This window comes from Lates calcarifer, linkage group LG21, assembly GCF_001640805.2.
Source record: "Lates calcarifer isolate ASB-BC8 linkage group LG21, TLL_Latcal_v3, whole genome shotgun sequence".
Taxonomy (NCBI): Eukaryota; Metazoa; Chordata; class Actinopteri; family Centropomidae; genus Lates; species Lates calcarifer.
Window position 1 is genome coordinate 24,228,550 of NC_066853.1, and position 27,423 is coordinate 24,255,972.

At 40.6% G+C, this 27,423-nt stretch overlaps 1 protein-coding gene across 5 annotated transcripts in view; it reads right to left on the reverse strand.

Annotated features, from left to right (window-relative positions):
- Positions 1-27,217, reverse strand: part of LOC108888179 (unconventional myosin-Ic) — a 57,977-nt gene extending 30,760 nt beyond the window's left edge. The window contains exons 1-2 of one of the 5 annotated variants that reach the window (XM_018684034.2): positions 27,072-27,217; positions 26,556-26,835 (exon numbers count right to left, since the gene is read on the reverse strand). In XM_018684034.2, the coding sequence (XP_018539550.1) occupies positions 26,556-26,645 (90 nt within the window). In that variant the 5' untranslated portion in view covers positions 26,646-26,835; positions 27,072-27,217. Of the gene's footprint in view, positions 1-467; positions 643-22,205; positions 22,618-26,555; positions 26,836-26,944 lie in introns of those variants that run through there. The other 4 variants (XM_018684033.2, XM_018684035.2, XM_018684037.2 and 1 more) reach the window with 4 other exon arrangements.
- Between the last annotated feature and the right edge of the window lie 206 nt (positions 27,218-27,423).

Genomic DNA, 27,423 nt, shown 5'->3' on the forward strand with positions numbered 1-27,423 from the left:
GACAAATACAGAGTCAAGGTGAAAAGGGATGCTGAAGTAAAGGAGGGGATTGACTTAAAAACAGCTAAGGTGTGCGAAAAAAAAAAGTCAGGTGAGGAACAAACACACAACACTGCCGGCTGCTCTGGCTCTCTTTCACCTGTGTGTCTTACCTGTGTCCTTGAAGTTCAAGAGCGCTCTGTCAAAGTTGTTACGCAGCTCAAATACCATTGTAGGTACTCAGTACTAATAAAGCAGCTCCTAAAAACTTCCTCTTCCAGTCCAATGAACTCCATCCCCCACTTCAATAGCCTGGACAGAAGCAAATCCATCTCACACGGAACTCCTTACCTTTCACACTCCTGAATGCAAACATGCATGTATAGACAAGTAATTCCTGACTGACACTAAACCATAAAAAGTGTCCTGATTTCCCCACGTCCTGGCCGACTTTTTCTGCAAGACAAATGCCTGGCTGGGTGTCTTACCAAAGGTCTGTACTTCATGGCTCCTGTCCTGCTCTGGAGTGATCTGGACAGGGTTTTTCGTTTCCACAGAGCCGATAGTCCAGCTATAAGAATATGGCCTCCAGCGCCGCGTCACGACCACTATTTAGCCGAGAGTTTGTTTTTAGAAGCTCTCCCCTCCGTCCTGAGAGCCAGCTGCCATAGCTTCTCCTCTTACTGCTGCTCACACATGCTTAACACACACCTCACTCTCTTTCTCTCTCTTGCTCACCACTCGTTCACCCACTTTTCTTCTCTTTCCCTCCCTCCAGAGGAAATAGTCCCCATGTTGGGTGACACAACCCCCCCCTTCTCTGTGTCTGTGCTTTTTACCCTGCCGCCCTCTCCTCAATCCTGCTAGAATTTCCTCTTTTCTTCCTCTACTTTAAAAGAAGGGAGAAGGTATAAGAAAGCTAACACATCTATCATACACATGCCTAACCCTAACCACCCTTGCAGAACAAAAAGGATGGGAATGAAAAATGAATCCTGATGCCAAAGGGGTAAAGAATGTGTATGCATCCATCCATGGTTATGTGAAAAGGGAAACTCTTAAGTAGTAAATGTAGCATGAGCCAATAAATAATCATTTATTTGAGCCAAAACAGTTTCCCTTTGCTTCCCTCCTCCAGCTTTTCTCCTCCTTCACTCCCTGCTTCCCCTTTCTGAGATTTACAAGCTGAAGCAGAAACCAGACAGCAGTCCCATTGTCATAAATATGGGTCCTGAAGCTTGCTGCATCTAACTCACACACATAACATACAATGAAGCCACACCCACATGTATACAATGATGCACGCATGCATGGACAAGGACTTACCATCATTAGTCCAATATCATTACAGAGAATGTAATTACTCCAGACCAGAGTTGTACACACATACACACACCCTCTCGCTGCAGATCAAAGGCCTCAGCAGTCTAATGCATCTGCTTGTTAACACTAATAACAACTGACATCTTACAGGCAACAGGCGTGTGTTTTCTAGAACAAAAAGGAAGACAAGTTTCCACTACAGTTGCTGGATTAATACTCAGACATTAATGAGGCCTTGTTTGAAGTGTGTGTGAGAAGGCGTAGTCACCTGTTAGTAAGCTTACAGCAAGTTTTTTTTTACTGAGCATCTGCCTAAGACTTGGTTGAGGTGAGAAAATCGCAAGAACCCAGGCAGCCCAAAATTGAAGAAAGAGTTTGTTATTTTCAGAAATAAACTTTTTCACTTCCTCCACAGTTAGATGAGAATATCTATACCACACTCATAACTGTCTGAAGTAGTTGAAGCTGGAGTTGGAGACAATTAGCTTAGCTTAGCATAAAGAATGGAAGCAAGGGGTAAGAGCTAGCTTGATTCTATCCAAAGAAGAAAAAAAAATCTATCTACTACTTTATCTTAATTGTTTAATTCATCCAAGAACCAAAAAAGTAAAAATAAATAAATAAATCCAAGCTGTAGTTTCACAGGGGTTATGTGTTAGGCTAATTACATACATAACCACAAAATTTGATGTGGCTTTTGTATGGGTTTTTTAAACCTTAGGACAAAGCCAGGCTAGCTGTTCCTCCCTGTTTCCATTCTTTATGCTATGCTAAGCAAATCATCTTTGGTTGCATGAAAAGTCACTCACATTGCTTTTCAGCAAGTTCAGTATGTGTTTCATTAAAATACAAAATAGAAGCATTATGAAATTTTAAAAAAAGTTTATGGAAAAATGTGAAACCAAAGGACATATTTTAGGCAAAGTGGGGCATTATGGTCAAAGAGGCTACAAGCTACAGCTTCAAAGAGCAGAGCAACGGCAGGAAAGCCAGGTTTTATAGGCCTCATTAGAATGACTTGCTCCTTCCTGCAGATCTAAGAGAATAGGCCCATAAATCCAGTGAAATAGTGGTTGCTGGAACCCTATATTTCATGTCTCTAGGTCCATCTTAGCTATCTTCATCTTCTGTCTATACCAACCTGTAGAAGATTTAATACCAGTACTGTGTGTGTCCACTTATGTTTTAATATGATGGGAGATGTAATGAGAGGAACAAGACAGAGAAGCTGGGAATGAAGGAGAAAAGATAAAGTAAACAAAAGAGACAAAGAATGAGTTTAATTTCTCTTGTTTCAGAAATCTGAACTGCTGTCACCTTCCTTGTTATCTCAATTTCCCTCAGTCAGCTCTGAGGCTTACACTGGTCAGGTTAGGTCTTGGCCAAGATCATGGTAGTCATACTTTTAGTCACACACCTCATGCTCCTCTACTTAGACAAAAAGATTGTTCAAGGGTCTTTTCAATAAGGCAACTGGTCAATTGAGCAAAAGAACCAAGTTTTCATTTACTGTTAAAGTTACAAACAGCAGCACAAACCACCAAGCAATCATTATAAGTGGATAGCTAAAGCAGCAAAACGGTTAAATATGCTCACTCATAGACAGAGCATGCAACTTCCATCTCTTTTCAAAGGGGACTATATGAACAATATAGGAGAACACGCCCTGGGAAAGCATGGACAAGTGAATATATTCACACACAGTTTCTCTTCCACACTGCCCTCTTCTGGCCACCCCCAACTAACTGAAACTCAATAAGGAGCTATTAGGTTTTTGCTGAGGCAGACATCAAAATGCATGAAAATAACTCCCTCCTCATCTCCCTGTGTTCTGGAGCAAGCAAAAAAAAACAAAAACACACACACATACTTTCTACCAGGCTAAGCAGAGCTAAGCGGAGTCTGTGTGTGTCAGAGATGAAACTTTGCACACCTCGTTTGATGCCCCCCCCCCACACACACACTTCTCTCACTCGTCTTTCTCCCTTTTCATTGCCAGTATAATCAGAGCCCCTGCTGCAGGAATCTGAGTAATGTTTTCCAGACGCTCTCTCTCTCTTTCTGTGTGTGTCTCTCTGTCACTAGTGTGAGAATACACTGGTCAGACGGCAGGAAACAGACAAAGATGCAGGAGAAGATAGAGGCTTGCAGTTGTTTAACACCCAACGTATCAACTAGATTCATTTGTTTATTCAAGTGCGTTAATGTCTCTGGATGAAAGTGAGCAAGTGAGCAGACTGTAAAGGTGTGTGCCTTGGTGTGTGTTTCTGCAGGCTCATGCTGAGGCAGCATATTTGTGCTGAGTTGGAGGGAGGAGGGGCTGTATCTGACCACCAGTATCTCCCTCAGCTGTCAGACTTTAACCCTTTCTTATCCAAACTGCCACATCCAATTCCATTCAAAGCTTGAGCTGAAGTAGACATTGCATAGATTGGAATAGCATTTACTGCAAGTAATACATATGTTTGACAGAATAACAGGTTATTTGCTGGCTGGGTCCTGATGCAACATCTGTCTCTCCTCCCACATAATGCCTTACAGCCCCTCTTGTTTACACACACTAGCTGAGGACACAATGCAGCATATTCAGTCTATCCTTTATAACTCTGAGGCAATAGATGATACTATACAAAAGTACTATGAGGGCCATAAAGCCATGGAAACAATACTAATATTGTGTCATATCTGCCATTTGGCCATCGGTGAGATAAATGGCAGTGTTTTATTTATATGGTCTAGGTCTGAGGTCACTGAGTGGTTAATGATTGCAGTATTTACCAGATATTCTATGTGTGTGTCTAAGTGTGTTTTAGGCCATTAAAAGCAGTCAAAAAAGTTCAGCTCAATAGCCCTTGTTCCTTCTTATTCAAAGCACAGCCTCTCTGTAACACACACACACACACAAACACACAAACACACCACTTTGGGGGAAAACACCAAATTAAACATCATGTTGTTTTGATTGAGGGTAGTGAAAAAAAAAGCTCAAATCCCACTGACCACTTTCAGGAAAATGCATGTGACCTTGACTCCGTGGGAAATCAGAAATGGGAACTCAACTTTCGCCTCCTGCTCTTTCTTTCTCTTTCTTTCTTTCTCTCTCTCTCTCTCTCTCTCTCTCTCTTCTCTTTTCTTCTCTCCTCTGTACCCCTCCCCTTAAATTCCTCTTTCCTCTCTCACTTCCTCTCCAGAAAAGTTTGTTCAGAATTATCTTGGATATATATAGTAATTTTCCACTCTCCCTCCATTGCGCATACAGTTCAGAAATAAGGCTTGGGAACATGTCGTCATGTAACATGCCACATTAATTGCTCATATTTTTTGGTATGACACAGCCTGTAGAAGGCATTATTGTCCTCTCTTGCTTAAAGCTTTAGCAAGTACAGCTACAGACTGTCATGTTGTAATGTTGTAATGTTGTGTAATCTTTCCTTTCCGACATTACTCCGTGCCATCTTGTCTTTGGCTCATTCATTCATCATATGGGGGGAAATCACAATGCAGTTCAACTAATGTGTAACTCAATGTGATGTCTGCAGCAGCTGCTCCATGTATACAGCAGACAACTGTTAATGCACATGGCTCCTTGCCCTTTGCAGTACCCGCAATGCAGCATGCCACTATACAATTCACATACTACTACTCAATTCCCAAGCCTCACCACAGCATCCTGGAAGTATTAAAATTGATTTGGTCAAATTCTGTGCACATATTAATGACTCTTTTGCATCAAATATTGCTTGATAAAATTGTGTTGTAAGACGTGCCAGTGAATACAAAGGATTTCCCCATTTCAACTTGTGCAACACACCCTGGGTGGACATACTAATGCTAAATATGTTGTGCATGTTAAACATGTTCATTTAACAAACTGTGGGTCTAGCATTATCTGAGGATACTACAGAGGCATGAACATCCACTTAAGAGGGGAACTGCTGACTTCATAAAGTTAGAGTTTTCCAAACTAGCATAAGGCCATTGTAGTGTCTGCTCATAAATTAGTCAGATACTGGTCTTCCAGTAAACATTAGCAATGCAATAATCTGATACACAAATGTCAATGTCATCTAAAAATATAGTATTTACTTACATTCATTGCGTCACAGCAAGACACTGACTCAGGTTTTAGCACCACAGCAAAGTTTTGCCAGAATCTGACCAGTATACTGAATTCTTGGGAAAAAGAGAACCTGGCGACACTTGTGATCAAGGTTAGTAATGGGAATTGGGAATTGGAAACAGGAGAGAGAATCAGTATTGTCAGATAAAAAGATAATAAAGCTGGATTGTTGCATTCCTACCCTTACCCTCCATACCCTTTAGAGTTTTTGACCACTGTATCATACAGCCATACTCCACTGATCAACAGTTGGTGGCAACATAGCAATGCACTGACAAAAGTAGTGAGGACAACTGCAAGTAAGCAAACATGGATGTAAACAATGCACAATTAAAAAAAAATAAAAAAAACAACTTTGTAAATACTTTAATGAGAAAAGAAATGAACTCAACTAATTCGTTAGCCGTCAAGGATTCACATCATTGTTGTGAGTAAAACTCAAAGTGTTTTTGTAGGTGTGTACGAATGATAAAAAGTTTAAGACACTGAACATAAAGTCAGCACGACAAGTCTAGCATTGCTTAGAAGCATTTGGGATGTGCTCTCTGCCAGTGCTGCACTGTTGCATCACTGAGAGAACACCCTTAATCACAAGCTTGGAAGGGTTCATTTTCAGCCTCTGCTAATGGTTTCATCAGACTGACAAAGCCCAAGTGCTAAGGATAATGATATATGCTAGGCTATGACATCAGTATTACAGCATGGAACCAGTCCTCATTGCTAAATAGCACTTTAAACCAAGATCATCTCTGCCACCAGAAAGATTAGCCTGGGACTGAACAATAATGTCAACGTAGAAGATAAAATGCTGAAGAAACACAAACAGTCCGCTATAATAATATCATAGATTATATGGTCCATATGATGACCCCACCCTATTACAATATCCTGAAGAAACACTTTACATGTCATCTAAAGCTTCATTCCCAATTGGCTGAATTACGCTATAGCCGGCTTTCAGCCAAAAGCAATATGTCTCCTCCTCTGAGCTGAGTTATAAGTTATGTTAAAGGAACACACCTAATTTGGGGGAATTTGGCTTGTTGGTCTACCAAGAGCACCCTGTTCCTGCGTGTTGGCTTAGGGGTCTTGACAGCAACACATAAGCTTATTAAATAAATACTCAAAGGCAGGAGCATTAACTAAAACAGAAAATAAGACATGGCATCTGCTCTAAAACTGAGTGGGAAGTAAGATGAATGATTTGCAATCAGGTTAGTCAGTTTTGTGTATAACTCTACATTACATTAACATTATAAAGCAACATGAGCATGTTCTGCAATCTCCTCCTTGCATGTCTTTCTCTGTGTATTGTTACTATCCAGCAGGCCTGGCTTTCTTCCTGATACTCCACAGGTTCTTTGACCATAACAAAGCCACTCTTGTAATTGGTACTAATACAAGTCATTAAAATAGCTTTAACAATAAATATTACATGAACTTTTGGCCTTTCTTTGCTGTGGAGTACAACCGTCAATGCGAGCTGTGAGACAAAAGCCAGAGGAGGATCCAACCTTAACCCACTGACTACAAATCAGAGAATGGAAAAAAAAAAAAACACAAAGTGCCCCTTTGAACCATTAAATGTCTGCTTTAAGCCGCTATAAATCTGCATGTGTCTCCCCAAACTAAAACACATTCACTCAAACACAATCCTGACATTAGCCAGACTGACATTCCCTCATCATCTCCTTCCCTTACCTTTAACTTTCCTTCTCCCACACTATTTCTTCCATCTTTCTCACTCTCTCAATCTTATCAAATTTTCTTTGTCTTTCAAACTCAAAATGTAATTTTCAATTACACACACTGAATAATGGTGCATAATATCAGCTATTTCAAACGAAGTCTTGCATCAGCCATCAATGGAAATATCACCCAGTCCTTGGATGGTTCCTTATCAATATTTTAAAAACAAAAGAATGTCAAGAGGGAGAGGAGGGGGGGGATCCAAGACTGGCAAATGAGGCAAGAGACCAAAGAGGGTGAGACACCAAAAAAAAAAAAAAGAGAGAGAGAGAGAGAAAAAAAAAATGGCAGTGCAGGGCGGCTGTGATGTCAGAGTGAAAGAATGTGAGCCATGTGGGCGGCAAACAAGTCTGGAAACAGAGACGAGAGGGCAGAAGAGAGAGAGAAATACGATGAAAGAGAAGTATCAAAAAAGATGATGAGAAGCAGGAAGTCGGTGACAGATGGTGAAAGTGTCACTGCAAGGAGATATTAAATAAGGGTGAATGTGTGAGTGTGTGTGCGCTTCCTGACTTAACCAGTGGTGTGTCAGTTTATGATGGTCCAGCACTGTACTGACACAAGGGGTTTCCCAGGGGCCAAATATAGTCCATCAAACTATTCCAGTTTCTCCCAACCTACTTAGTGTGCCTCTCTCTTGATGCCCTCACTGTGCTGGGTTAAATGAATCACCATAGTGTGTGTGTGTGTGTGTGTGTGTGTGCGCAATGACTACTTTTTTTTCAGACTAAAGACCACTTAATTGTGGAGGGCTTGTCCAACTGGGGACAAACGTTGTGTCCCCAATTGGGAAAAAATGATTTTGGGTCAGAAGTGAAGGTTAGGGTTATAGTTAGGTTAAGGTTATGATAAGGGTTAGAGTTAGTCAGGAGGTGGTTAGGGTTAGGATTAGGGTATGACTCCATGAAATTTATTTAATGTCATTAAAAGTGACCTAGATCAACATGTATGTGTGTGTGTGTGTGTGTGTGTGTGTGTGTTCATGTGTACCAGACCATAGCAGAGTGAGATGTTTCCACTGTGAACAGATGTGACACCAAGAGACTAAAGAGTAAAGCAGCAGGCTTGAAATCATGTCAATAAGGGAAGCTGAGCTGAAGTTTTTCAGCTCTTTCACACACACACACACACACACACACACACACACACACAATATGGAGACACTCCCTGTCCTTCACACACACATACACACCCATGTTTCCACTGTGGCAGCACTTTGGTCATGCAGGCATTTCCTAAGGAGTCTAGCATCTTCCATAAAGGCATAAATGTAGGCTGACTTGAGAAAGCAGTTGAATCAGAAGAGATTTCTGTGAGGATGAATGGAGGCTGGCTGTACGTCCATTTAAGTCATCACTGAGAGGCTGCAACTTACTGCTTCCTCTACAGATTTGACTAATAATAAGCTCTGACATGAGGCACTAACCACAAAACCATGCTCTAAATGAACACCTCTTTTATACAGTGTTTTTACAGCGGATGTTGGCAGCGTGATACTGGTACAGTACAAGGTCATCAAGAAGTAGTTCTTTATAGTCATACAGTGGCTTCAGAAAGTATTCAGACCCCTTCATTTGTTGCACATTTAGTTTAGAGTGGATAAAACTGACTTTTCTGCCTGTCAATCCATTTTACTTTAACTATCTATACTAAAATCAAAAACTTTAAGCTCTCATTTACAAAGTTATTCAGACTCTTTGCCGTGTCAGGTGCATAATGTTTAATTATTCTTGATGTGATGTGTAAAACTTGACTGGAGTGGCAAAATGTAATGAATTGAAAAGCTTAGAAATGATTAGAAAGGCACACCTGCGTATAGAGGATACGACAATTCACACTGCATGTCATGACAAAAACCAAGCTATGAAGTCCAATCAATTCTCTTGATACATCTGTGATAAAACTGTGGCTAGGTATAGATCAGGGGAAGGGTATAAAACCATCAGCTCCAAGTGTTCCCAGGAGCACAGTGGCTACAATAATTGTGAAACAGAAAAAGTTTGAAACCACCAGGACTATTCCTAGAGTTGGCCATCCAGCCAAACTGAGTAACCGGACAAGAAGGGACTTGGTCAGGGAGGTGGCCCAAGAAACCAAGCAGCACACTAGAAAAAGATTCTTGAAGAAGAAACTCACTCTAATTCTCTTAACTCCGAACACTATGTCGGGCAAACACACTTATTTTAAATACTGACAATTCATATATGAAAATAAATGAATATGACCTAGTGAATATTTTTGGTCTGATACATGCCTTTGTAGGTATTTCCACTGGGGGGACTAATGTTGTAACTTTTCAAATCTAGCATATGAGGTCCTAAATTATTATTTACAGCAACAGAGAAGGTCACACTAGAGCTTTAGCAGGAGTAGTAGTGATGTTTCCTGGTACAAAACTGTACAAACAAAAGTGCAAAATATGTGTTAGTTACAGTGTAGTTGGTAGAAAAACACAGACACACACTCAACACTCTGTAAACTCAAGGATATTTTCATCAACAACTTAATAATTCTAAACCCAAATCAGAGAGTGGGAAATGACAAAATGTCTTTATTTTCAAATGCTCACAACTGGCCCTTATACAGATATAGAGGTAAAAGAAAACACACACACACACACACACACACTCCACTCTCCCACAGTCCTCTCCAGTCAACAGGGCAAGTGGTGACTTGCTGAGGGAAGGAACTCAGAACATTCTGCCACTCCAACCCCCATTCCACCCTTTTCTACCTAAGGTGGTAGAAAAGGGTGGGAATGTTGCTGCTCTGGTCCCTTGCTTGTCTTTCACTGCCTCTTTGTCCATTAATCTCCACCTATCTCTATCACTTATCACTTAACACTTTTCCTTCCTCTACTCTGTATCTGTGTCTCTCTACTATCCTTTTTCCACCCCTCTTCATCTTTTCTTATTCTGTCTCCTCTACATCTCTCCTCCTCCCTCTCCTCCCCTATGGATGGAGGGCCTCTTGGTCTTATTTTATCTGCAGCAGGCCTTATATGGAGAGAAGCTTTGGCTGTAGATTAAAACAATGGTAGCATGACTGCACCCTTCAGCCCAGCCCATGCTACAGACCACCGGAATAGGCTCAGGGACCAACAGAGGCTTATTATACCACTGCTAACAAATAGCCTGAACTTTTAACAGCTGATACTTGGTCTATTTGCTTTTAAATGTATGTGTGTACTGAAACCTAACTCACCCTGCCTTATAAAACTGATGACACCCCTTCAACATTTGAAATAATCTGGCTCTCAATGGAGAATTATTGTCTCCTGATAGACTATTTCACAAGCTTTCTAATACCAATAAAAATGATCTTATAATGTGCAATATATCTGTTTTCTGCAACCTCAAATCAAAAGTTGGGATACAGGTCAGCACTTCATCTAAATACAGCTATTCCGTCAACCTCTTCCTAGTCCTACCTTGTACACTGATTAGTTAAACCAGTGATAGACATGAGGTGGGCTGAAAGCTCAAGCACTAAGACAACACATGCAAATAGACAAAAGACAAGCAAATGAAGAAAACATCAATCAATTTGACAGCACATGCACAACATTTAGGAAAAATAGGCTACAAAGTGAGAAAACAACCAAATACAGAAACATGCTGCAAATAGGACAACAGGGGGAAATCTAAATGCTGCGTGTCGCCAAATTAATGACAGTGTTTTCTTCCTTTGCTTGTGTTTTGTCTTTTTGCATGTGTTTTCTTAAGTTGCAGTGCATTGAGCTTTGACTGCCACTCTGCAGATAACAATATACAGCCACAATGTTTAGAGTTCACAAAGTAAATAAGGAAGTATTTAATCAGAACTGACTGACTGCAAGAAATTTGGGCCCATCAACACGTATCCAGTCGACAGTTGAATGTACAGCGTTGTAACAGCTTGAACTTAGTTGCTAAATTTCCAAACAGTGAATTTCCTGTTTACTCCAAGCAACTTCCTCTTTGCTAATTAGACATTAATAACAGCTGGGCCGTGGGACAAAACAAAACTGGACCATTAGAACAAACAGATACATTCTTCTAAATACTTCACACTGCTTCCTTTCCCTCTTCATATCATTTTGGAGCCATTTTTTTTCTTCTATCTATGCTTCTAATTTTTCTTTCCCTTCCCTTTTGCCCATATTTGGAAAGATATGAAAAAGAAAGTGAAGATTTAATAGGAAGTATGATAATTTGAAAAGATGGCTCCTCAGGCTCCTCCTCCTCAGCCATCAGTTTCTCATTAAAGAGCTGCTGACAACCACCTACATTAAATCTGACAAATTTATATGTGAACTGCCTGAACCCTGAGAGGAATCTCTGGAAAAAGTAACTTAACACAGACCCTCTCCCAACACAAGAGGATAGCTCAGCAATTTGGTCACACACACATTTCTTTGCAACATCTCTGGAATCTTCTCCTTAGAGATTTATTACCAAGGGTTGGGCTGCTGAGATATACACAACTGCTCCAAAGGAACGAACACACATACAGACACACACGTTGCATGCTGTACTGAGAGGATTTTCAATGACTTCACTCACCTCCAAACATGCAACCTCCAGCAACATCCATGCTCTAAATTTAACCCCAATTTTACTTCTCATTTTCATCTACTTACACAGAGACACATACACACAGGTTATGGTGAAACAAACCTGTGTCTGGATCAAACCGGAGAAAAGTATGACCCTGCAGCGCACACACACCATTGTTCAGGAAGTTGCAGGTCATTTGTTTACAGACAGCTAGCAGTGATCAGACTGCTACACATCCCTTACAACACATACATACTCACCATGCTCCTAGCATAGTTTGAGTGATAGTGTAGAGGATGCTGCCATCCTTCACACTGATGTCATCAGTTGTTTACAGTAATTATACCAACTTGGCATTCGTATGGTCAATACATATTGATGTTAATAAAGAGAGCACCTTGAAATATTACTACCAATTGCAAGAGCAGATATGTGCTGGTGAATTTTAGGTCAAAAAGTTAAGCTACACACTATATACTGATGAATAAGTGTACCAACTAACCAATAACTTCTTAAGAATGTCCTCTGTGAAGTTGATACCAGTGCTACACCCGCAACAATTTAATCCCACTGAGGCTGAATCTAAATGAACAGTTGTTCCAGCTGAAGATTCTTTCACACTCACACAGTCTCGCTCGCTCGCTCGCTCTCTCTCTCTCTCTCTCTCTCTCTCTCTCTCTCTCTCTCTTTCTCTCTCTCTCTCTCCCTCACACACACACACACTAACCACTTTTCATAGTCAGACTGGGCAGGGCCATTGGGGTATGTTATCTGTGTTACGGAGGTATGCAGCTCACAGCTGTGTTGAAGATAAAAATACATCAATTAAGAAACAACTGGGAAATCAATCCTGGTTGGCTGGGGGTTTAACATGCTGACCATGTCATAGCATTATTCACAGTTTGAGTCCAGTTAACTAGCAAAAAGTACTCTTAAAACGTCACAATATTTACAATTCTGACAAAGATTTTTTTACGAGGAAACAAGAGTAAGAGCCTATAGCAATGCTAACAGCTCTCTGAGGCAGTGCTTAGGCTGTGTGTTGAAGTCAGCATGCTGACATGTTCACAATCAAAATGCTAACATCAACAGACTTGTTTCTGTACTAATCTTGTTAGATCTCAGTGCTGCTTTTGATATGATTGACTATCACATCCTTTTACAGAGACTGGAGCATTTTATTGGCATTAAAGGTTCCACACTAAACTGGTTTAAGTCCTATCTATTTGGTAGGCTTCCGTTTGTACATGTTAATGGCAACTCCTCCATATACACAAAAGTTAGACACTGAGTTCCACAAGGGTCAGTGCTTGGTCCATTTCTCTTCACCTTGTATATGCTTCCCTTGGGCAACATTATCAGGAATCACTCCATAAACTTCCATTGGTATGCAGATGATACACAACTTTATCTGTCAATGAAACCTAATGAAACCAATCAGTTAGCCAAACTTCCAGCATGCCTTAGGGACATTAAAACTTGGATGACAAGCAACTTTTTAATATTGAACTCAGACAAAACCGAAGTTATTGTACTTGGTCCCAAACAGCTCAGAAATACATTTTCCAATTACAAAATTACATTAGATGGCATTGCCCTGGCCTCCAGCTCCACTGTAAAGAATCTTGGAGTTAACTTTGACCAGGACATGTTCTTTAGCTCACACATAAAACAAACTTCAAGTACTGCCTTCTTTCACTTGTGTAATATCGGCAAAATTAGACATTTCCAGGCTGGACTACTGTAATTCATTATTATCAGGCTGCCCCAACAAGTCTCTGAAGATTCTGCAGTTGATCCAAAATGCTGCAACACAATTAACTGTCAGGGACTAGAAAAAGAGACCATATTTCTCTACATTGGCTCCCAGTCAAATCCAGAATAGAGAGCCTTCAGCTATCAAGCTCTTCTACTCTGGAACCTTCTTCCAGTTTTGGCCCAGGAGGCAAATACCCTCTGCACTTTTAAGAGTAGGCTTAAAACTTTCCTTTTTGATAAAGCTTATAGTTAGGGTTGGCTCAGGCTTGAACCATCCCTTAGTTATGCTGCAATAGGCCTAGACTGCTGGACTCTCTCTCTCTCTCAATCAGTATGGATTCATATCCCATATTATATGCACATACTTCTGCCTCTGGAGCTGTAGAGTCTGACCTGTGATGACAAGCTTCCTGCTGCTCCTACAACACCCACTGTTATAATTAGAAATTACTAGTACTGCTTCTAGTATTATTGATACTTTTGCAATCACTATTATCATTACTACTACTGTATTATGGGTATCTCTATACTCTCTATACTCTTTTACACTTTTAAACTGATCGCAAGTTTATCAATCATAGACACATGAGAGCAAACTACACATACTGTATTTTTTGACATCAAGATAAGAGGAGACTGGAAGACTGTTTTCATTAAGACTTGAGGAAACCCTGTACACTCAGACGCTGTTAGGCTTTTACTGCCCACACTGGACCTGTAACCATGGAAAAGATTGCAAAACAGGTGAACATTAACCTCCTAACCCAGAGAGTAAACCAACCTGGTTTTCACAGGAGGGTAATGCAATATAAAAATAGATACAAGTGAGAAAGGTGTGATAAGGACTTCACTTAGCACCACGACAGTCTCTCTTTTACATTATTACAATCTTTGTCAACTTTGTCATGTACTGCTCACTAGTCAAAGGTGTTACCTGCTTTACAATTCATGCATGCTGACAATTGCAATGAGCTGGTGAAGACATGGAATGAACTAATATTGCTTGAATATCAGTATCAGACATCAGAAGCCCATGTAAGCCTTATTTGTACCAGCCATTATAATCTCACTCATCAACTGCGTTTGCATTCCTTCAGGCTCTACAAGCTGCTTTATTTCCTCCTTTCTTTGTGCTAGTATGTGGTAATGCTTTCATGCCACGTTTAGTTTTTCTTTTCTCAACCTCACAACATCCATCGAAGTTGGTTACACACTTCTTTTTCTGCCATTTCTCACATTCTACCTCCTACTCCACCAACTCACACTCTTATTTCATATCACTACTCCTCCTCTCAATCCTTCGCCCTCTTTCTCTCTCTCCGGGTTCAAGGCCACACCTGCCTGTACTATGCTAATATTATCAAAGTTGCATGGAAAGACTAAGTTAAAGGTTAACAAAAGGTATTGAGTGAGAGAGGAAGCTTTGACAGTCTTAACAAAAGATGCCGATGTTCACTGTATTGTCACCAGAGTCAAGACTACACACACAGACGCACACACACAGTTTTAACCCTTTCCAGTTAGAGTATAAACTGATCCATAAAAGAATTAAGTCAAGACAGTAATGGGCAGGAGTTGTTGGAAGCGTATAGATAACATCTCTTGAAGAAACTGTGAGAGCTATTGTCCTGGTAGCAAATCAGCTAACTAGTGTGTGAACTGAGAGTTGGAAAGCTAGCTAGCTCTGAGAGCTGTTCCCCCTCTTCTATTAATTGTATGAAATGATATTCAACCCTGAGAACAGAGTAAAAGGCTCAGTAAACTATCCTTTACGAGCACTAGCGTGTTCTCTGCTTGCTAGCATGTTAGCAGTTAGCTCACCAGATACAGTAGTTTATTAACTAGCCCCACTAGTAACCTTCACCAAGTCTGCAGCACCGCTTAAAAGATGTGTAAATCAATTAGATGTGGCTATATGCACTATAATGTAATACAACATTGTATGGGTATTGATCATGGGTGCCACAGGGAAAAATAAATTGTGTTTGAGTGGAATTTAAATCAAGCCATCACGCTCATTCTGTGCTATTTATCAGAGCACAAGTTTCTTTCCCATGTCTTTTCCCCAGATTCCAGTTTCTCCTGTGAACATGCCTCATTCTCTCCACCTCATTCTTACTCTTTCAATTTGAACCCATCTAACCTGAATATGAGATAGATCTTAGCTCTAGTAAAACTAGAGCTTATCTAAGTTGAAAAGGGGCTGGGTATGGGGCACTAAAGAGAATTTTTTTTTTTGGTGATTATTTCATGTTTGTTGAATTCTGGTTGAGGAGCAGCTGTAAAATGTTCCACTGTCAATCCAGCAAAACACACACAAAGACCAACACGTCCTATGAACCCTGGTTTCAACAAACACTGAGATTTGCCTTTGCCGTCATAGCACAACAAACATGGAGTGGTTAGGTGTGTGTCAACATTAACACTATAGTTGGGAAGGAGTTGGACAGGTGCATACACAGGAGAGGAGCAGACATAATTACAGGTATGATATCATACAGGATCCAGGAGGCTCAGTTCACTTTGTCATGATAACAAGGATGAGTGGAGAGAGAGGAGGGATGATTACACACTGAGTGTATAAAGCACTAACAAAAATCAAAAGATTCTGAACAGGTGAAGTCACGAACAGGTAAAACTGGAAGTTATACCCAAAATTTTGTCCACTATGGGCACACGTACAGGTGTCATAGTTCTATTTTCAGATGTCCTACACGGTTCATCTAACACACTATGGGGGTAAAGAGAGAGGTTTATAATCCCCTGACCACTTACCTTCTCCATGTGTGGGAGGCAGGCTGCAAAACAGTGACTCACATTAACAGGTATTCAAATAAACATCATAGTCTATTGTTGTACATGGATTATTTTTGTAACTAACATGGGACTAAGTGCTTGAGTAACATCCATTAGGTTTCTGGAAAAACTAAATGGTGGTGCTCTAATGTCCCAGTGAAAAAGCCAAAATGAGGACAGGATTAAACAAAGCTGTTGAACAGAATATCTCCAAAACAGATCCAAAGCACACATAAGCACCCACACAGTTCCTTTTCTTCTGGTCTGGCAGTGTACACGGAAGATGTGCAAGACCAGTTGAAATAAAATGATATGATACTTGAACGGGAAGGAATCTAAACCAAAGCAAAAAAAAAAAAAAAATGCAGTAGTGTATTAGCTGTTTCTGGAGGCTCTGTCATAAGCATTTATATTCATGTGTGAGGACTTCCCATCTTCTGCAGTCACACTGGATGTACAAAAATGGCAGTGAAGCTGGCGAGGATTTTGACTCATTTCCAGGGTGGTTTCCAGTCCCACAGCAGTCAAGGCTGTAATACTGAGGAGAAGCAGTACTCAGTCACTAACATTTATTCCCAGCAGGGCGGGGCTGGCTCTACTGCTGGGCTAGCTTTGAGATGTGGGAAAGAATTGCATGGAAAAGCTAAAACTGCTGCCCACAGCAGTAGGCTAAAACTAACCAGGCACACACATACTGTACATACACACCCTCCAAGACCTGTGAGTCACCAACACACAGGTAACACATATTCTGACTCACTGCCAGACACGTACCCTCATTACTTCCATTCTCCTCAATCCTCTTTTTCCTTATAAAGTGTTTTTGTACAATTTCCAACACTCCGTGCATGTTTGCCTGCACTAGGTAAGATCCTTATTGAAGAACACCTACACTACAAAGTGGTGCTACAACAATAAGAGAGAAATACTACTTGCATACATTAATCCTGATTAACACACACTTCAGCTGCCACTTCAAACCCTTTTTGGTCTCAGATCCTTACCTTTAAAACACCACAAAAACCTTAAGCTCATCTAATTCCCACACTTTTCACTGTTCATACACACAATTTACACACTGGAACCAGCACTTACTTCTGTCAGGACTTCCACTGTAACTGACACTTTCACGTCACTTTATCAACAATATTGTAACTGATAGTTCAACTCCTTTCAGTGCTTTAATGCAAATGAATCTTGCACAATCCCTCATTAAATCTTAAATCAGCCACAATTCAAAGTTGTCATCTGCAGCTTTACAGTAAGTGTGCAACTTCCATGATACTGTACCACTACTGAACATCCACTGAAGACGTGAAAGCTAAAATATGCTTTAGAAAGATGGATGCACACTGATTAACAAAATGAGTGAGTGAGCTGATTTAATCTAAACCGCCACTAGATCTCTGCTTAAGACAAACATATGGTCAAATGCTCTAATGCTACTTCTCATCCTATATCTATATAACTGTCTCCTACTGTCTGTCTGACAGAGCCTTGAATCAATAGCCATTCCCATCCAGTGTCTCCAGCACATTCCCATCTGAATGTCTGACTCAACTTCCCATATACTCACAGTCAGTATCAGCAGTAGTCATCATCTAAACAACCACCCACACACACCACCAACATGACAACTAAAGCTAATTTTACTGACTCAAAACATAGCTTCTTTGTCATACAATTAGGGATGCACCGATATGTCAGCCAAACATCGGTACTGACTGATATTCACCTCATTGACTGCCATCGATATCTCGGCAAATAAGACGACTTTCACCGATGGCAGCGACCGATGTTTATCTGTTGTGTCACATCTCTTTTGTGTTGGCCAGATGTGTTGGTTATTTGCCTTGTGACAACTCGTACAACAGTGTTATACCCAGCTTTGGATTCAGAGAAGATCCAGTATAACCACCCATAACAGGCACTGTTTGTACAACTGAATTTGTGCTCATTCAAACATCACTATCAGCATCATCCCAGAATTTCACAATCAGTGCATCCCAGCATACAACCAAGGAGCATAGTCTAGAAAACCACTGAGCAAAACAACAAATTCACTCACTCTTGTTCTCCAACTAGAAAATTTGATGATCCTGAATATCTTCTATCACCAGCCTTAGACATAAAATCTGATTTGGCCCCTCTATAACCCATATTGGCCAAACCTTTCCTTGTCTTAAGAAATGAGTACAAAGGCCATGAATCTGCTTTGAACTGGAAACTGCTCTTGCATTAGGACTTTATCAGTGCTATTCCTGGCTTAGCCTAGTGAAATATCTGCGCTTAATGTTATCAGAGCAACATGTCCAAAGCCCTGACTTTATCTCAATGCTTGGATTCAGACTGTAGTCACAGATGCCAGATCTTAAACTATGCATGGCTGGCATGGAACAGCTGTATAACCCATTAGTGAACTTATACATGAGGTTGTACAAGTTAGCAGTAAGCCTTTTCTTATATTACTGCCTCTCACACTTCTTCCATTAAAAGGTAAATAAAATAAAAAATTAATAGGAATAGTTTGACATTTTGGGAACTACACATATTCATTTCTTTACATTAATTTCTCTTCATTGATTAACACATTATATTGTGTTTTAGAGATGAAAAAACAAGCTAAGCAAACCTGCAAATAAGCATATTGCCTAAGATGTCAAACTATCCCTGTGACATCTTTTAACAATTTTCATATTATGGAATTAGTGCAAAATCTTTTAATTGGCATTGTACAGGGTGCTGTTTTTCAAGTGCAAAATAATGCTCAAACAAAAGTTAAGGCTAAAGCTTTTCAGCTCAAAGTTTTCAGCATCTATTGCAATGGTGGATGATGAAGAGATGGTAAAATTCCTTATTATTAAAAAAGCTATGCAATCAAACCCCTCTAAATGCAGGTGGTCCAGTCAAAAAGGGGGACTGACTTGTGCAGTGACAAGGTCATATTCCCACTGGCTTCCCACCCACAAATCCTGCCAGGGTTTTGCCCATTTCTTTCATTTGTATGTGGTGTAAACTTCCTTCAGCAGGACGACTGTATCTTTAGCAGCCATGCCATTTGTTGATGTCCACAAATTTGATATGACAATAAAAAGGTCATAGATGGGGAAACAAATCCCCCGGTGAGCAGTTCATATAACACAGGTCAAGTACATACATCTGTGTGAGTGTCTTTCCTGTTGTAGAGATAATGGTGGAGATCTGGCTAAGAGTCAGGCTGTCAGGTGTATCCTATGGGTTCCTCCCAGGATCCGCCCGACATGTAGCTGAGAGACTACATGACCAGGAAAACCTTCACCCTGTCAACAGCAGTTCCTATATCCAACAAAATAAAGAGCTGTGGTTCTCATAGTAAGTTCCAGGAACAGTTAGTGGTCCATGGGATTCTAGCAGCACATTCATTAGAATTTCCAATTCACTACATTAGCATGTGCATACTTGACCTATGGAGTTGTAAAGATAGCAATCTGCCATGAAGGAATCCACCAACTACCGTAACAATTGGGGCAAAGGCAGACTGGTTTTTGATCAGATAAATAGTCAGACAGCAGGGCAGATGCAATAAATCTAATTTCCCCTAATTGTGTGAAACTTAAGACTCCTAGAATAAAATGAAAATGTGTTCAAAAGAGACTCATAAGCCTTTACTTGATCATTTCAACATTATTTTAATCATCTAAATACATATAAAACCATCTGACAAGCACTTTTATTTTATTTATGCTTACATAGGTACTCAAAGCCAAAGGGAGAATGCCTCACCATGTAGAGGCAAGCAGACATTTAGGGTAAACGCTCTTTCTAATCTCAAACTACCCAACACCACTCTGACCAAAACTCTGCCTTAAAGCATCTGCATCACATCAGTCCAATGGAAACAGCAGCTAAATGAATGTCACCAGGGAGTATACAACACATGGATCTGCTTTGGAAACATGTATTGATGACAGTGCATTGATGTGTGTTTTGTGCCGAGCTGGAAAATGGTGAAGACCATGCATGCTGAATATTCTGTGCATGTAGTTCAAACACAAGTGTAGACCTACACATTATAGGTGAAAATGAACATGCAGGCCAATGTAATACAGCTGTCTGTACAACTCTGCAGTCCTGCTTCAAAGCCAATCATCTCCAATAACAAGCTGTCATCTAAAGGAGCTTACAGCAGAGTAACAGGCAGCTGTAGGCAACCAGTGAGTGCTGGGAAATCCTGCCCTCCAGGTGACCTTCAAGCAACAGGTCAGCTTGTTCTAAGCAGCTTGACCCCTGAGGGACATCCCACCTTTGCTGGGTCATTTCTTCACACACCTCTCTGCATCTTCCTAATGTACAAGTCCTGTCCTTCTCTGCTGGATGAGTAATAACTCTCATTCATTATAAGTAGATTTTAAGCCTAAAAAGGACACTTTACCAGATTAAACTGTAGTGAGCAAAACAGGGTTCGAAATAATTGCAATGTCCAATCACAGACCATTCTGACCATTGAGCTATTGTTCATGTACATTTCTATTTACATTGTAGAGTGTATACTGTCATTTACATATGTTACAGCCTTTAACTTACTTTATTTATTATTTTTATGTCAACATTTACAGCTATAGAATCCAACAAGGATAATTTCAGATTTTTATACCACATGTTCATATGTTTTGACATTAACAGGCTGGATTGTATGCCAGGTGCTTCCCTTGTGTTTACATCATGTACAAACCACACACAAATTGACAGGTGGCAAAGCCTTTGTCAACCACAGAGAGACTTTCTCAGCCAGAGCCAGACAGCTGAAATCCAGCCAGCTAGTACTGGCAGTGTTACACAGGGTCTTTTAAAGTTGCAATAAGGGATGGGATGTAGTTCATTTAGCTGCCTTTCCATTTGTAGAATCAGGTTTACCTGCATGTTTAGACCATCTGACCATTGCTGAATGACGGTTGGGTATTTCAGGTAAAACAGCAAATATGTTAGTGGTTGATATACCTATGATGGACATGGTTAACCATTTATCACAACAACACTGATGGTGGCTTATGTTGCACTAATAACAAATGCTCCACTCCCTCCTGACCAGCAAGTTTACAATAGTTTTGTACTCACAGGTCACAGGTGTGATAGGCTGTGAGATTAGCTATTTAGTGAACTGTCTTAATCTGTCTGTCTGGCGTCCATAAAAAGACTACTCCCAACCTCAAGGATTTGTTGTTGTAGGCTACATGGCAAATCAGGACGTGGCTGAAAGTTCACAGCCCTGCAGTCAGTGAACGTCAGCAAACCAAGTCACAGGCGTAGGTTGATTCAAATTTCATTCAAAACTATGCCTCAAATTTGATTTATCCTTCTTTGCTTACTGTCCTACATCCTAAACGGAACACACATGCAGAAAACGGCATAAACCAAATACATGCAACGGCGTTTTTAAATGAAGTTTTCAACTTCTGGACTTAGCTAAGTTTGTTCACAATACCCTCGAAGTTATCGTACCGCAATTCTACGTTGTAGCAGAGGGAAACCGTGGAGTAACGGTAGCTAGGTCGAGTGTAAACGCTTTAATGTCGTCAAAGCAACACAAATTTTAATACTGAACATACAGAACTTATCAATGGCTTTCACTGATTTGCTGCAGGTCTTAACCTACTGTTTTACCAAGTAAATCAGTTGCCAACAGACTGTACAACGTTTAATTGTCACATTTTTGAATGGCATTCGGCATAGCGTTTTCGCCATATGGCACGCATCAAGGCTTTCAGCCCACTCACTCAAGCATGCTGCCATGTCACAAATTACACAGCAGAAACTTTCCAAATGTAACAACTGTAACAAACCCAACAACCTTATCAGTAAAAGTAAACGAAAGTAAACGGTTAGCAACGGCATAGTAAAGCTAAAACAATTCGCAGTAAACAGGCAGTTGCTAAGTCAGGTGTTTGTACTAACAGAAAACATACCTTAAAACAGCCGAGGTCAAAAACGGTGTGGTAGTCTCTCCTCTCTGAATGAGTTCTTATCGTCCAGATAGTCTGGTGGATATTTAGACCAGTGTCTTCGCTCTGAGTGTGTCAGCCCAGTCAGTCAGTGACTGGTGACTGTCTGACAGAGGGTAACGTACAGTACTGCGTGTGAGAGCTGCGGGGTTTCTCCTGACCCTCCCACCACTCCCTGCCCAGACCAGCGTTCACACTGTGGGTTCTCTCACAACTGTGGTTTCCTCAAGACGGCAGCCTCAGCACAGGACTTCACCTCGCCACCGGTGTAGTCATAATGCCGGGCACTTAGTCATATTAATACCTCAGTGGTGAAGTGGTGTATAATGCTATTAATAAGAGAAACACTGTCAATGTGCGGTTTTACTGGGACTCGGATTCCCCTAAACCCCCTAGGGGAGTGGTGTGGTAATTTCCACCTTCCTTTTCTTTCACTGAAGGGCTGCTCAGCCCTGTATTACCAGGAAGTTCACCAAGAACCCATCCCACAACTCTTGCATGAGTGACATGGTTTCTTTTAGCCAAGCCACGCACCATGCCGTCATTGCTATCTACAAACACTTAAGAGCAAGTAAAGTCCTGTTGTCCTCTTGTCTAACGGACCAAAAAATCAGGCAACCCGGCCAAGAGTGCCAGGTGTCATTGCCCCTTTTCGTGTCGTGCCGGGCAAACACGTTTCAGGAGTGGGAGGGAATAATAAATTGATTTTTTTGAGATGAATCCGCACACTGACACCTGACTGAGCGTAAATTAAAACTCTGACCAAACCAGAAAGAGTCAGAGGGAAGAACGGCATCCATCAGCATTAAAAAGACAATCATTCAACTTTTAAAACTGCTATATTTGACTGATTAACTACAGGCAGTGAACGGTATACAAATATGTAAAACATCCTAAAATAACCAAATAGTTGAACGTCGCTACAAATGTATCGTTCTCTTCCACAGACGGAATTAATTCAGCAGCAAATTACAACACACTTGCAGAAAAAAGTGCCAAGGTTGCATCAAACTGCTGTGATGACTGTCTGTTCCAAAGAGTTCTCGTACCCTCTACTGTTAATAACGACGCCACTGCACCTTCACACTGTCACTGCAGACTGTGCAGAGCTCCTCCCTCAGCTGAGGCCACTTACCAGTAATGTGAGGCTGAGGCAATGGAGTGCAACAGTAAGCTGAAAAATGTGTATGATTTATGAATTACCACGTTTATACTCTTAAAGGGTCTGTAAAGCAGTAATGGAGTCTGGATTTTGAAAGGCGTCTCTGTTGTCCCATTATTTCACCCAGAGAATTGTCAGTGGCAGAAATAATGAGGTCATAATTCAACACTGTCTAATCTCCCTTTTTTTAATTTATAGGAATTTTGATATTTTGTTTAGTCATTTAATAGCTGAATTATGTTTTCCTGTAAATTTCAGTTCCCTTTTATTTCTAATTAATTATTTATTCATATTTATATTGCCCATAAGAACCATGTGTCATGTCCACAGTCATGACCTCAGTATGTGTGAATGTGTGTGAGTGAGGGAATGTGACCTGTAGTGTAAAGCATTTTGAGTGGTTGACAGGACTAGAAAAGTGCAATATAAATGCAGTCTATTTAATTTAATGTTGGTTTGTGGGTCCCTACAATGCCAAAGTTTGGAAGTCCAGTGATCATGTATATGGCCTGTCAAGACCAAAAAGAAGAAAATACTTCACAACAGACCGTCTGTCATCTCAGACATTATTGCAGAGTTACACAACATGTGTCGTGCCCGTGTGAAGGTGACCTCAACCAGCTGGTCAGCTGGATGTCAGTGCCCAAGCTGAACTGTAATAGGTCTGCACTGCCGGAGGGGGGAGTGATCGATTCAACAACCCACAACCAATGCCCTTCACAGACACACACACATGCACTGACACACTCACTCACTCACACACACACACACACACACACACACACACACAGAGCTTTTTTTCCCCCTAATTGGACAAGTTGTCCCCAATTAAATGGTCTTTAGTCTAAAAACACACACACTTACAAGCACACACACATATACAGACACACACACACACACACACACACACACACACACACACACACACACACACACACACAGGTTGTATCCTGTTGACAAAATTAGACAGACAGAGTGTACTGGACGGAAAGGCCGGTCATGACACTGACCCCCCACCTCCACTCCCAACCCTTTACCCTTCCTTCTCTGCTTCTGAGGAACCAAAACCAGGAAACACCGCCAAAACTCACCATTTATTTTTGAGCCAGTTAACTCCACCATATTCTCCTTACTTAACTTACCAGAACTTCACCTGATTTCAGTGTTTACAACATATCTGTGAATTCAGTAATATATAGTGCAGGGTGAAGATTTGTCAAAACTTGTCAGAAATAAATATTTGGATGCTAAAATGTTCATATGAGTCATATGAAGAATGGATGACCCTGACACACACACGTCTCACACACATCCAGATACGCAGGGTGATTTGACCTTGGAGGAATGTGGGAAGAGGGAAAAAAAAGTACTGGCTGTGTACTGGAATGTCTTTGTCGCTTCCTCCCATCCAGGCTACAGTACATTCCACACCTCCCTGATCATCACTGACCAGCAAACAGCAGGCTGCATTAACCACACCACATTCCTCTTACTATACAATCTGGTGTCAGCCCACGCTAAATGTACCAAATGGTACCTTATACCATGGGAGGATTGATTTTAAAAAGCCCACTCCCTTCATTCCTTAAATACTGCTTTAAAGATATTAGACATCAGCTGTCTTTATTTCTACCCTCCTTGCATGAGACAAGACCATACTGTATGCAACACATGTAATGAGTTATGGCTTTCTCTTCTAATCCCTACATGGAATCATCACTAAGTCAACACTCCAGAAGCTACAGGCAGTAAAGCACTTGGATGCAGCGGAAACAAGCTGTAAACATAACGTGATTATCTCTCAAGTTTTGGCAAGGCTGTTGGTGAACAGTTGCATGTCTGGCAGACATGGAGCAACATTCATTTGGAGTTGTGTTGGCTACCTGATAAGTGTTAAGCCCAATATTTACTCTCCTTTTAATTGTGTTAGAAATATCAAGCTCTGTAGCTTCTAAATGCTCCACAATGTTAATGAGCTAATTGCTAACTTTGCAGCCCACAGTTTTGTGCTGGACAGTTGTGTAAATTGGTTTTCTAGAGCTTTTTAAAAAGCTGAAAGCACCTGCTTGTTGCTGGACATGACACTGATGACAGTGGTGAGGACAGTAATGTTGGGGGCCTTGCATCCAAACAAATGTAAAAGTGTTAAAACACTCTGTAGAGCTCAGAGGAACTGTATATAATTCTCTGTGGGTTCACCAGTACGAGGTATCCTGTCCACATACATGCTATTTGATTCATTGTTGATATTGAAATATTGATTATAGCAGCTTTAAAATGCAGCAATCTGCTGGGCTGCATTCTAGTTTTATAAGATAAGATAATCCTTTATTAGTCCCACAATGGTGCAGTAATCAGTATCTCTGCTTTTTCTACATAGCTGCAGATCCAAAATGTCATCTCTGTAATTTATAGTGTGGGACTGACACATACTCTGACTTCCACAGCTGATGTTTTGACTTTTCTGCAATCAAATTCAATTGTACATGTGCTGAAAATATCATGCTGTGACAGTAAGTTGTCTGTGTTTGTTCAGTTTGCAGTGTGAATAAGGAAAACCACCACAGACTAACAGTGTAGGCATGTAAGTTCATCATGCAAGGTATGTTTCAAGGCAGGCATCTTTAATGTGGAATCTATATTTTTAAGTACTGTGAACTTTGACCTTGTTTAGAAAGGGATCTTATTTGCTCTATTCAGCATTTGTCAGTATGATTCTCGGTATGTTACACAGTTTGATGTCTATAATAAATCTAGCTATGCTGCATGGATTCTGACTTTGCATTAATTCTATCCTACTCATGTAAATAAAGTGTTTATTTTACATCCTCTAGTAGTAGTCCACAGAGATAGCATATATTTACATGAATAATTAACTTTGTGAGCACTGCTCACAAGAGCCAGATTAGATTTAAACTTATTTACTAACCACATCTTGCTCGATTCATCAGTTCAATTGGCATAGTAGGCAGTATAATCTGAAGCAATTCACACTTCTTAAAATATATCAATATTTCTCATCATCATCCCTGTGGGTGCTGAGCTCTATAATCTCACTTGCCTGCATCAATTTCTACCCACTGAGCTACGTAAAAATCCAGTAGAATTAAGGATGGGTGTGAACACGACGTGGTCACAGTGTGTGAACTGACCTTGCAGTTGTGGCAGTAGTTTTCGCCATTTTTCCCCGGAGAAAGGATGATTTCCCCTGTTGGGATTAGTTGGATCGTCAGTTCCATCATTCTTCCCTTTTTCTCTTCTTTTCCCGTCCCTTTTTTAAAAGTGATTTTGTCTTGTTTTGTGCTTTCTGTTCCTTTCCCACTTTGTCAGGAGAGACAGAGGAAAAATATTACACCTCTCTCGTCAGGTCCGTTGGCAAATCCTTAGCTCAGGCAGGGTGGAATGTGCCTAGAATACTATCCCAAGAGATACCTGAAAAGCAAAAACACAGCAGTCAGAGACTTTTAATCTCATCAGATATGCAAGCAATTAAATCATAAGTCTCTCTCCTACATGCATATGAAGAGATGAAGAGAAACACCTTATCTTTCATGCAGTAGCTCTTACTGGACAGAGAAATCTTACTTCCTGACAAGAGGATCCAAAAGTGGAAAGCAGTGATTGGAGATTTTGAGCATTGGCACAGAGGTTTGGAGTTGGGGTGTTACCTGTTGCAGAGTAGAGAGTTTCAGTGAGGCCAGTTTCCCCTCGCTTGAGCCAGAGGATGTTGCCTCTCTGGCTCAGGGATCATGGGGAGGATATGGAGCTCAGCCTGGCTCGAGATGGATGTCACATGCAGAGGATATGTGTCTTTTGTCTTGGAGTGTGTGTGCATGAGAGGATAAAAGTGTGTGCTCATAGGGAGTGGTAAACACATTTGTTTTTGAATGAAATTATTATATCATGCTGTGGTTTTTATGCAAAGTCTTCACTCTTTTTAATAAAATCTTTACTTCAATATAATAAAGGATGTATTCTAGGTCAGTGGTTCACAGCCATTTTTAAAAAGTATCAAGTACT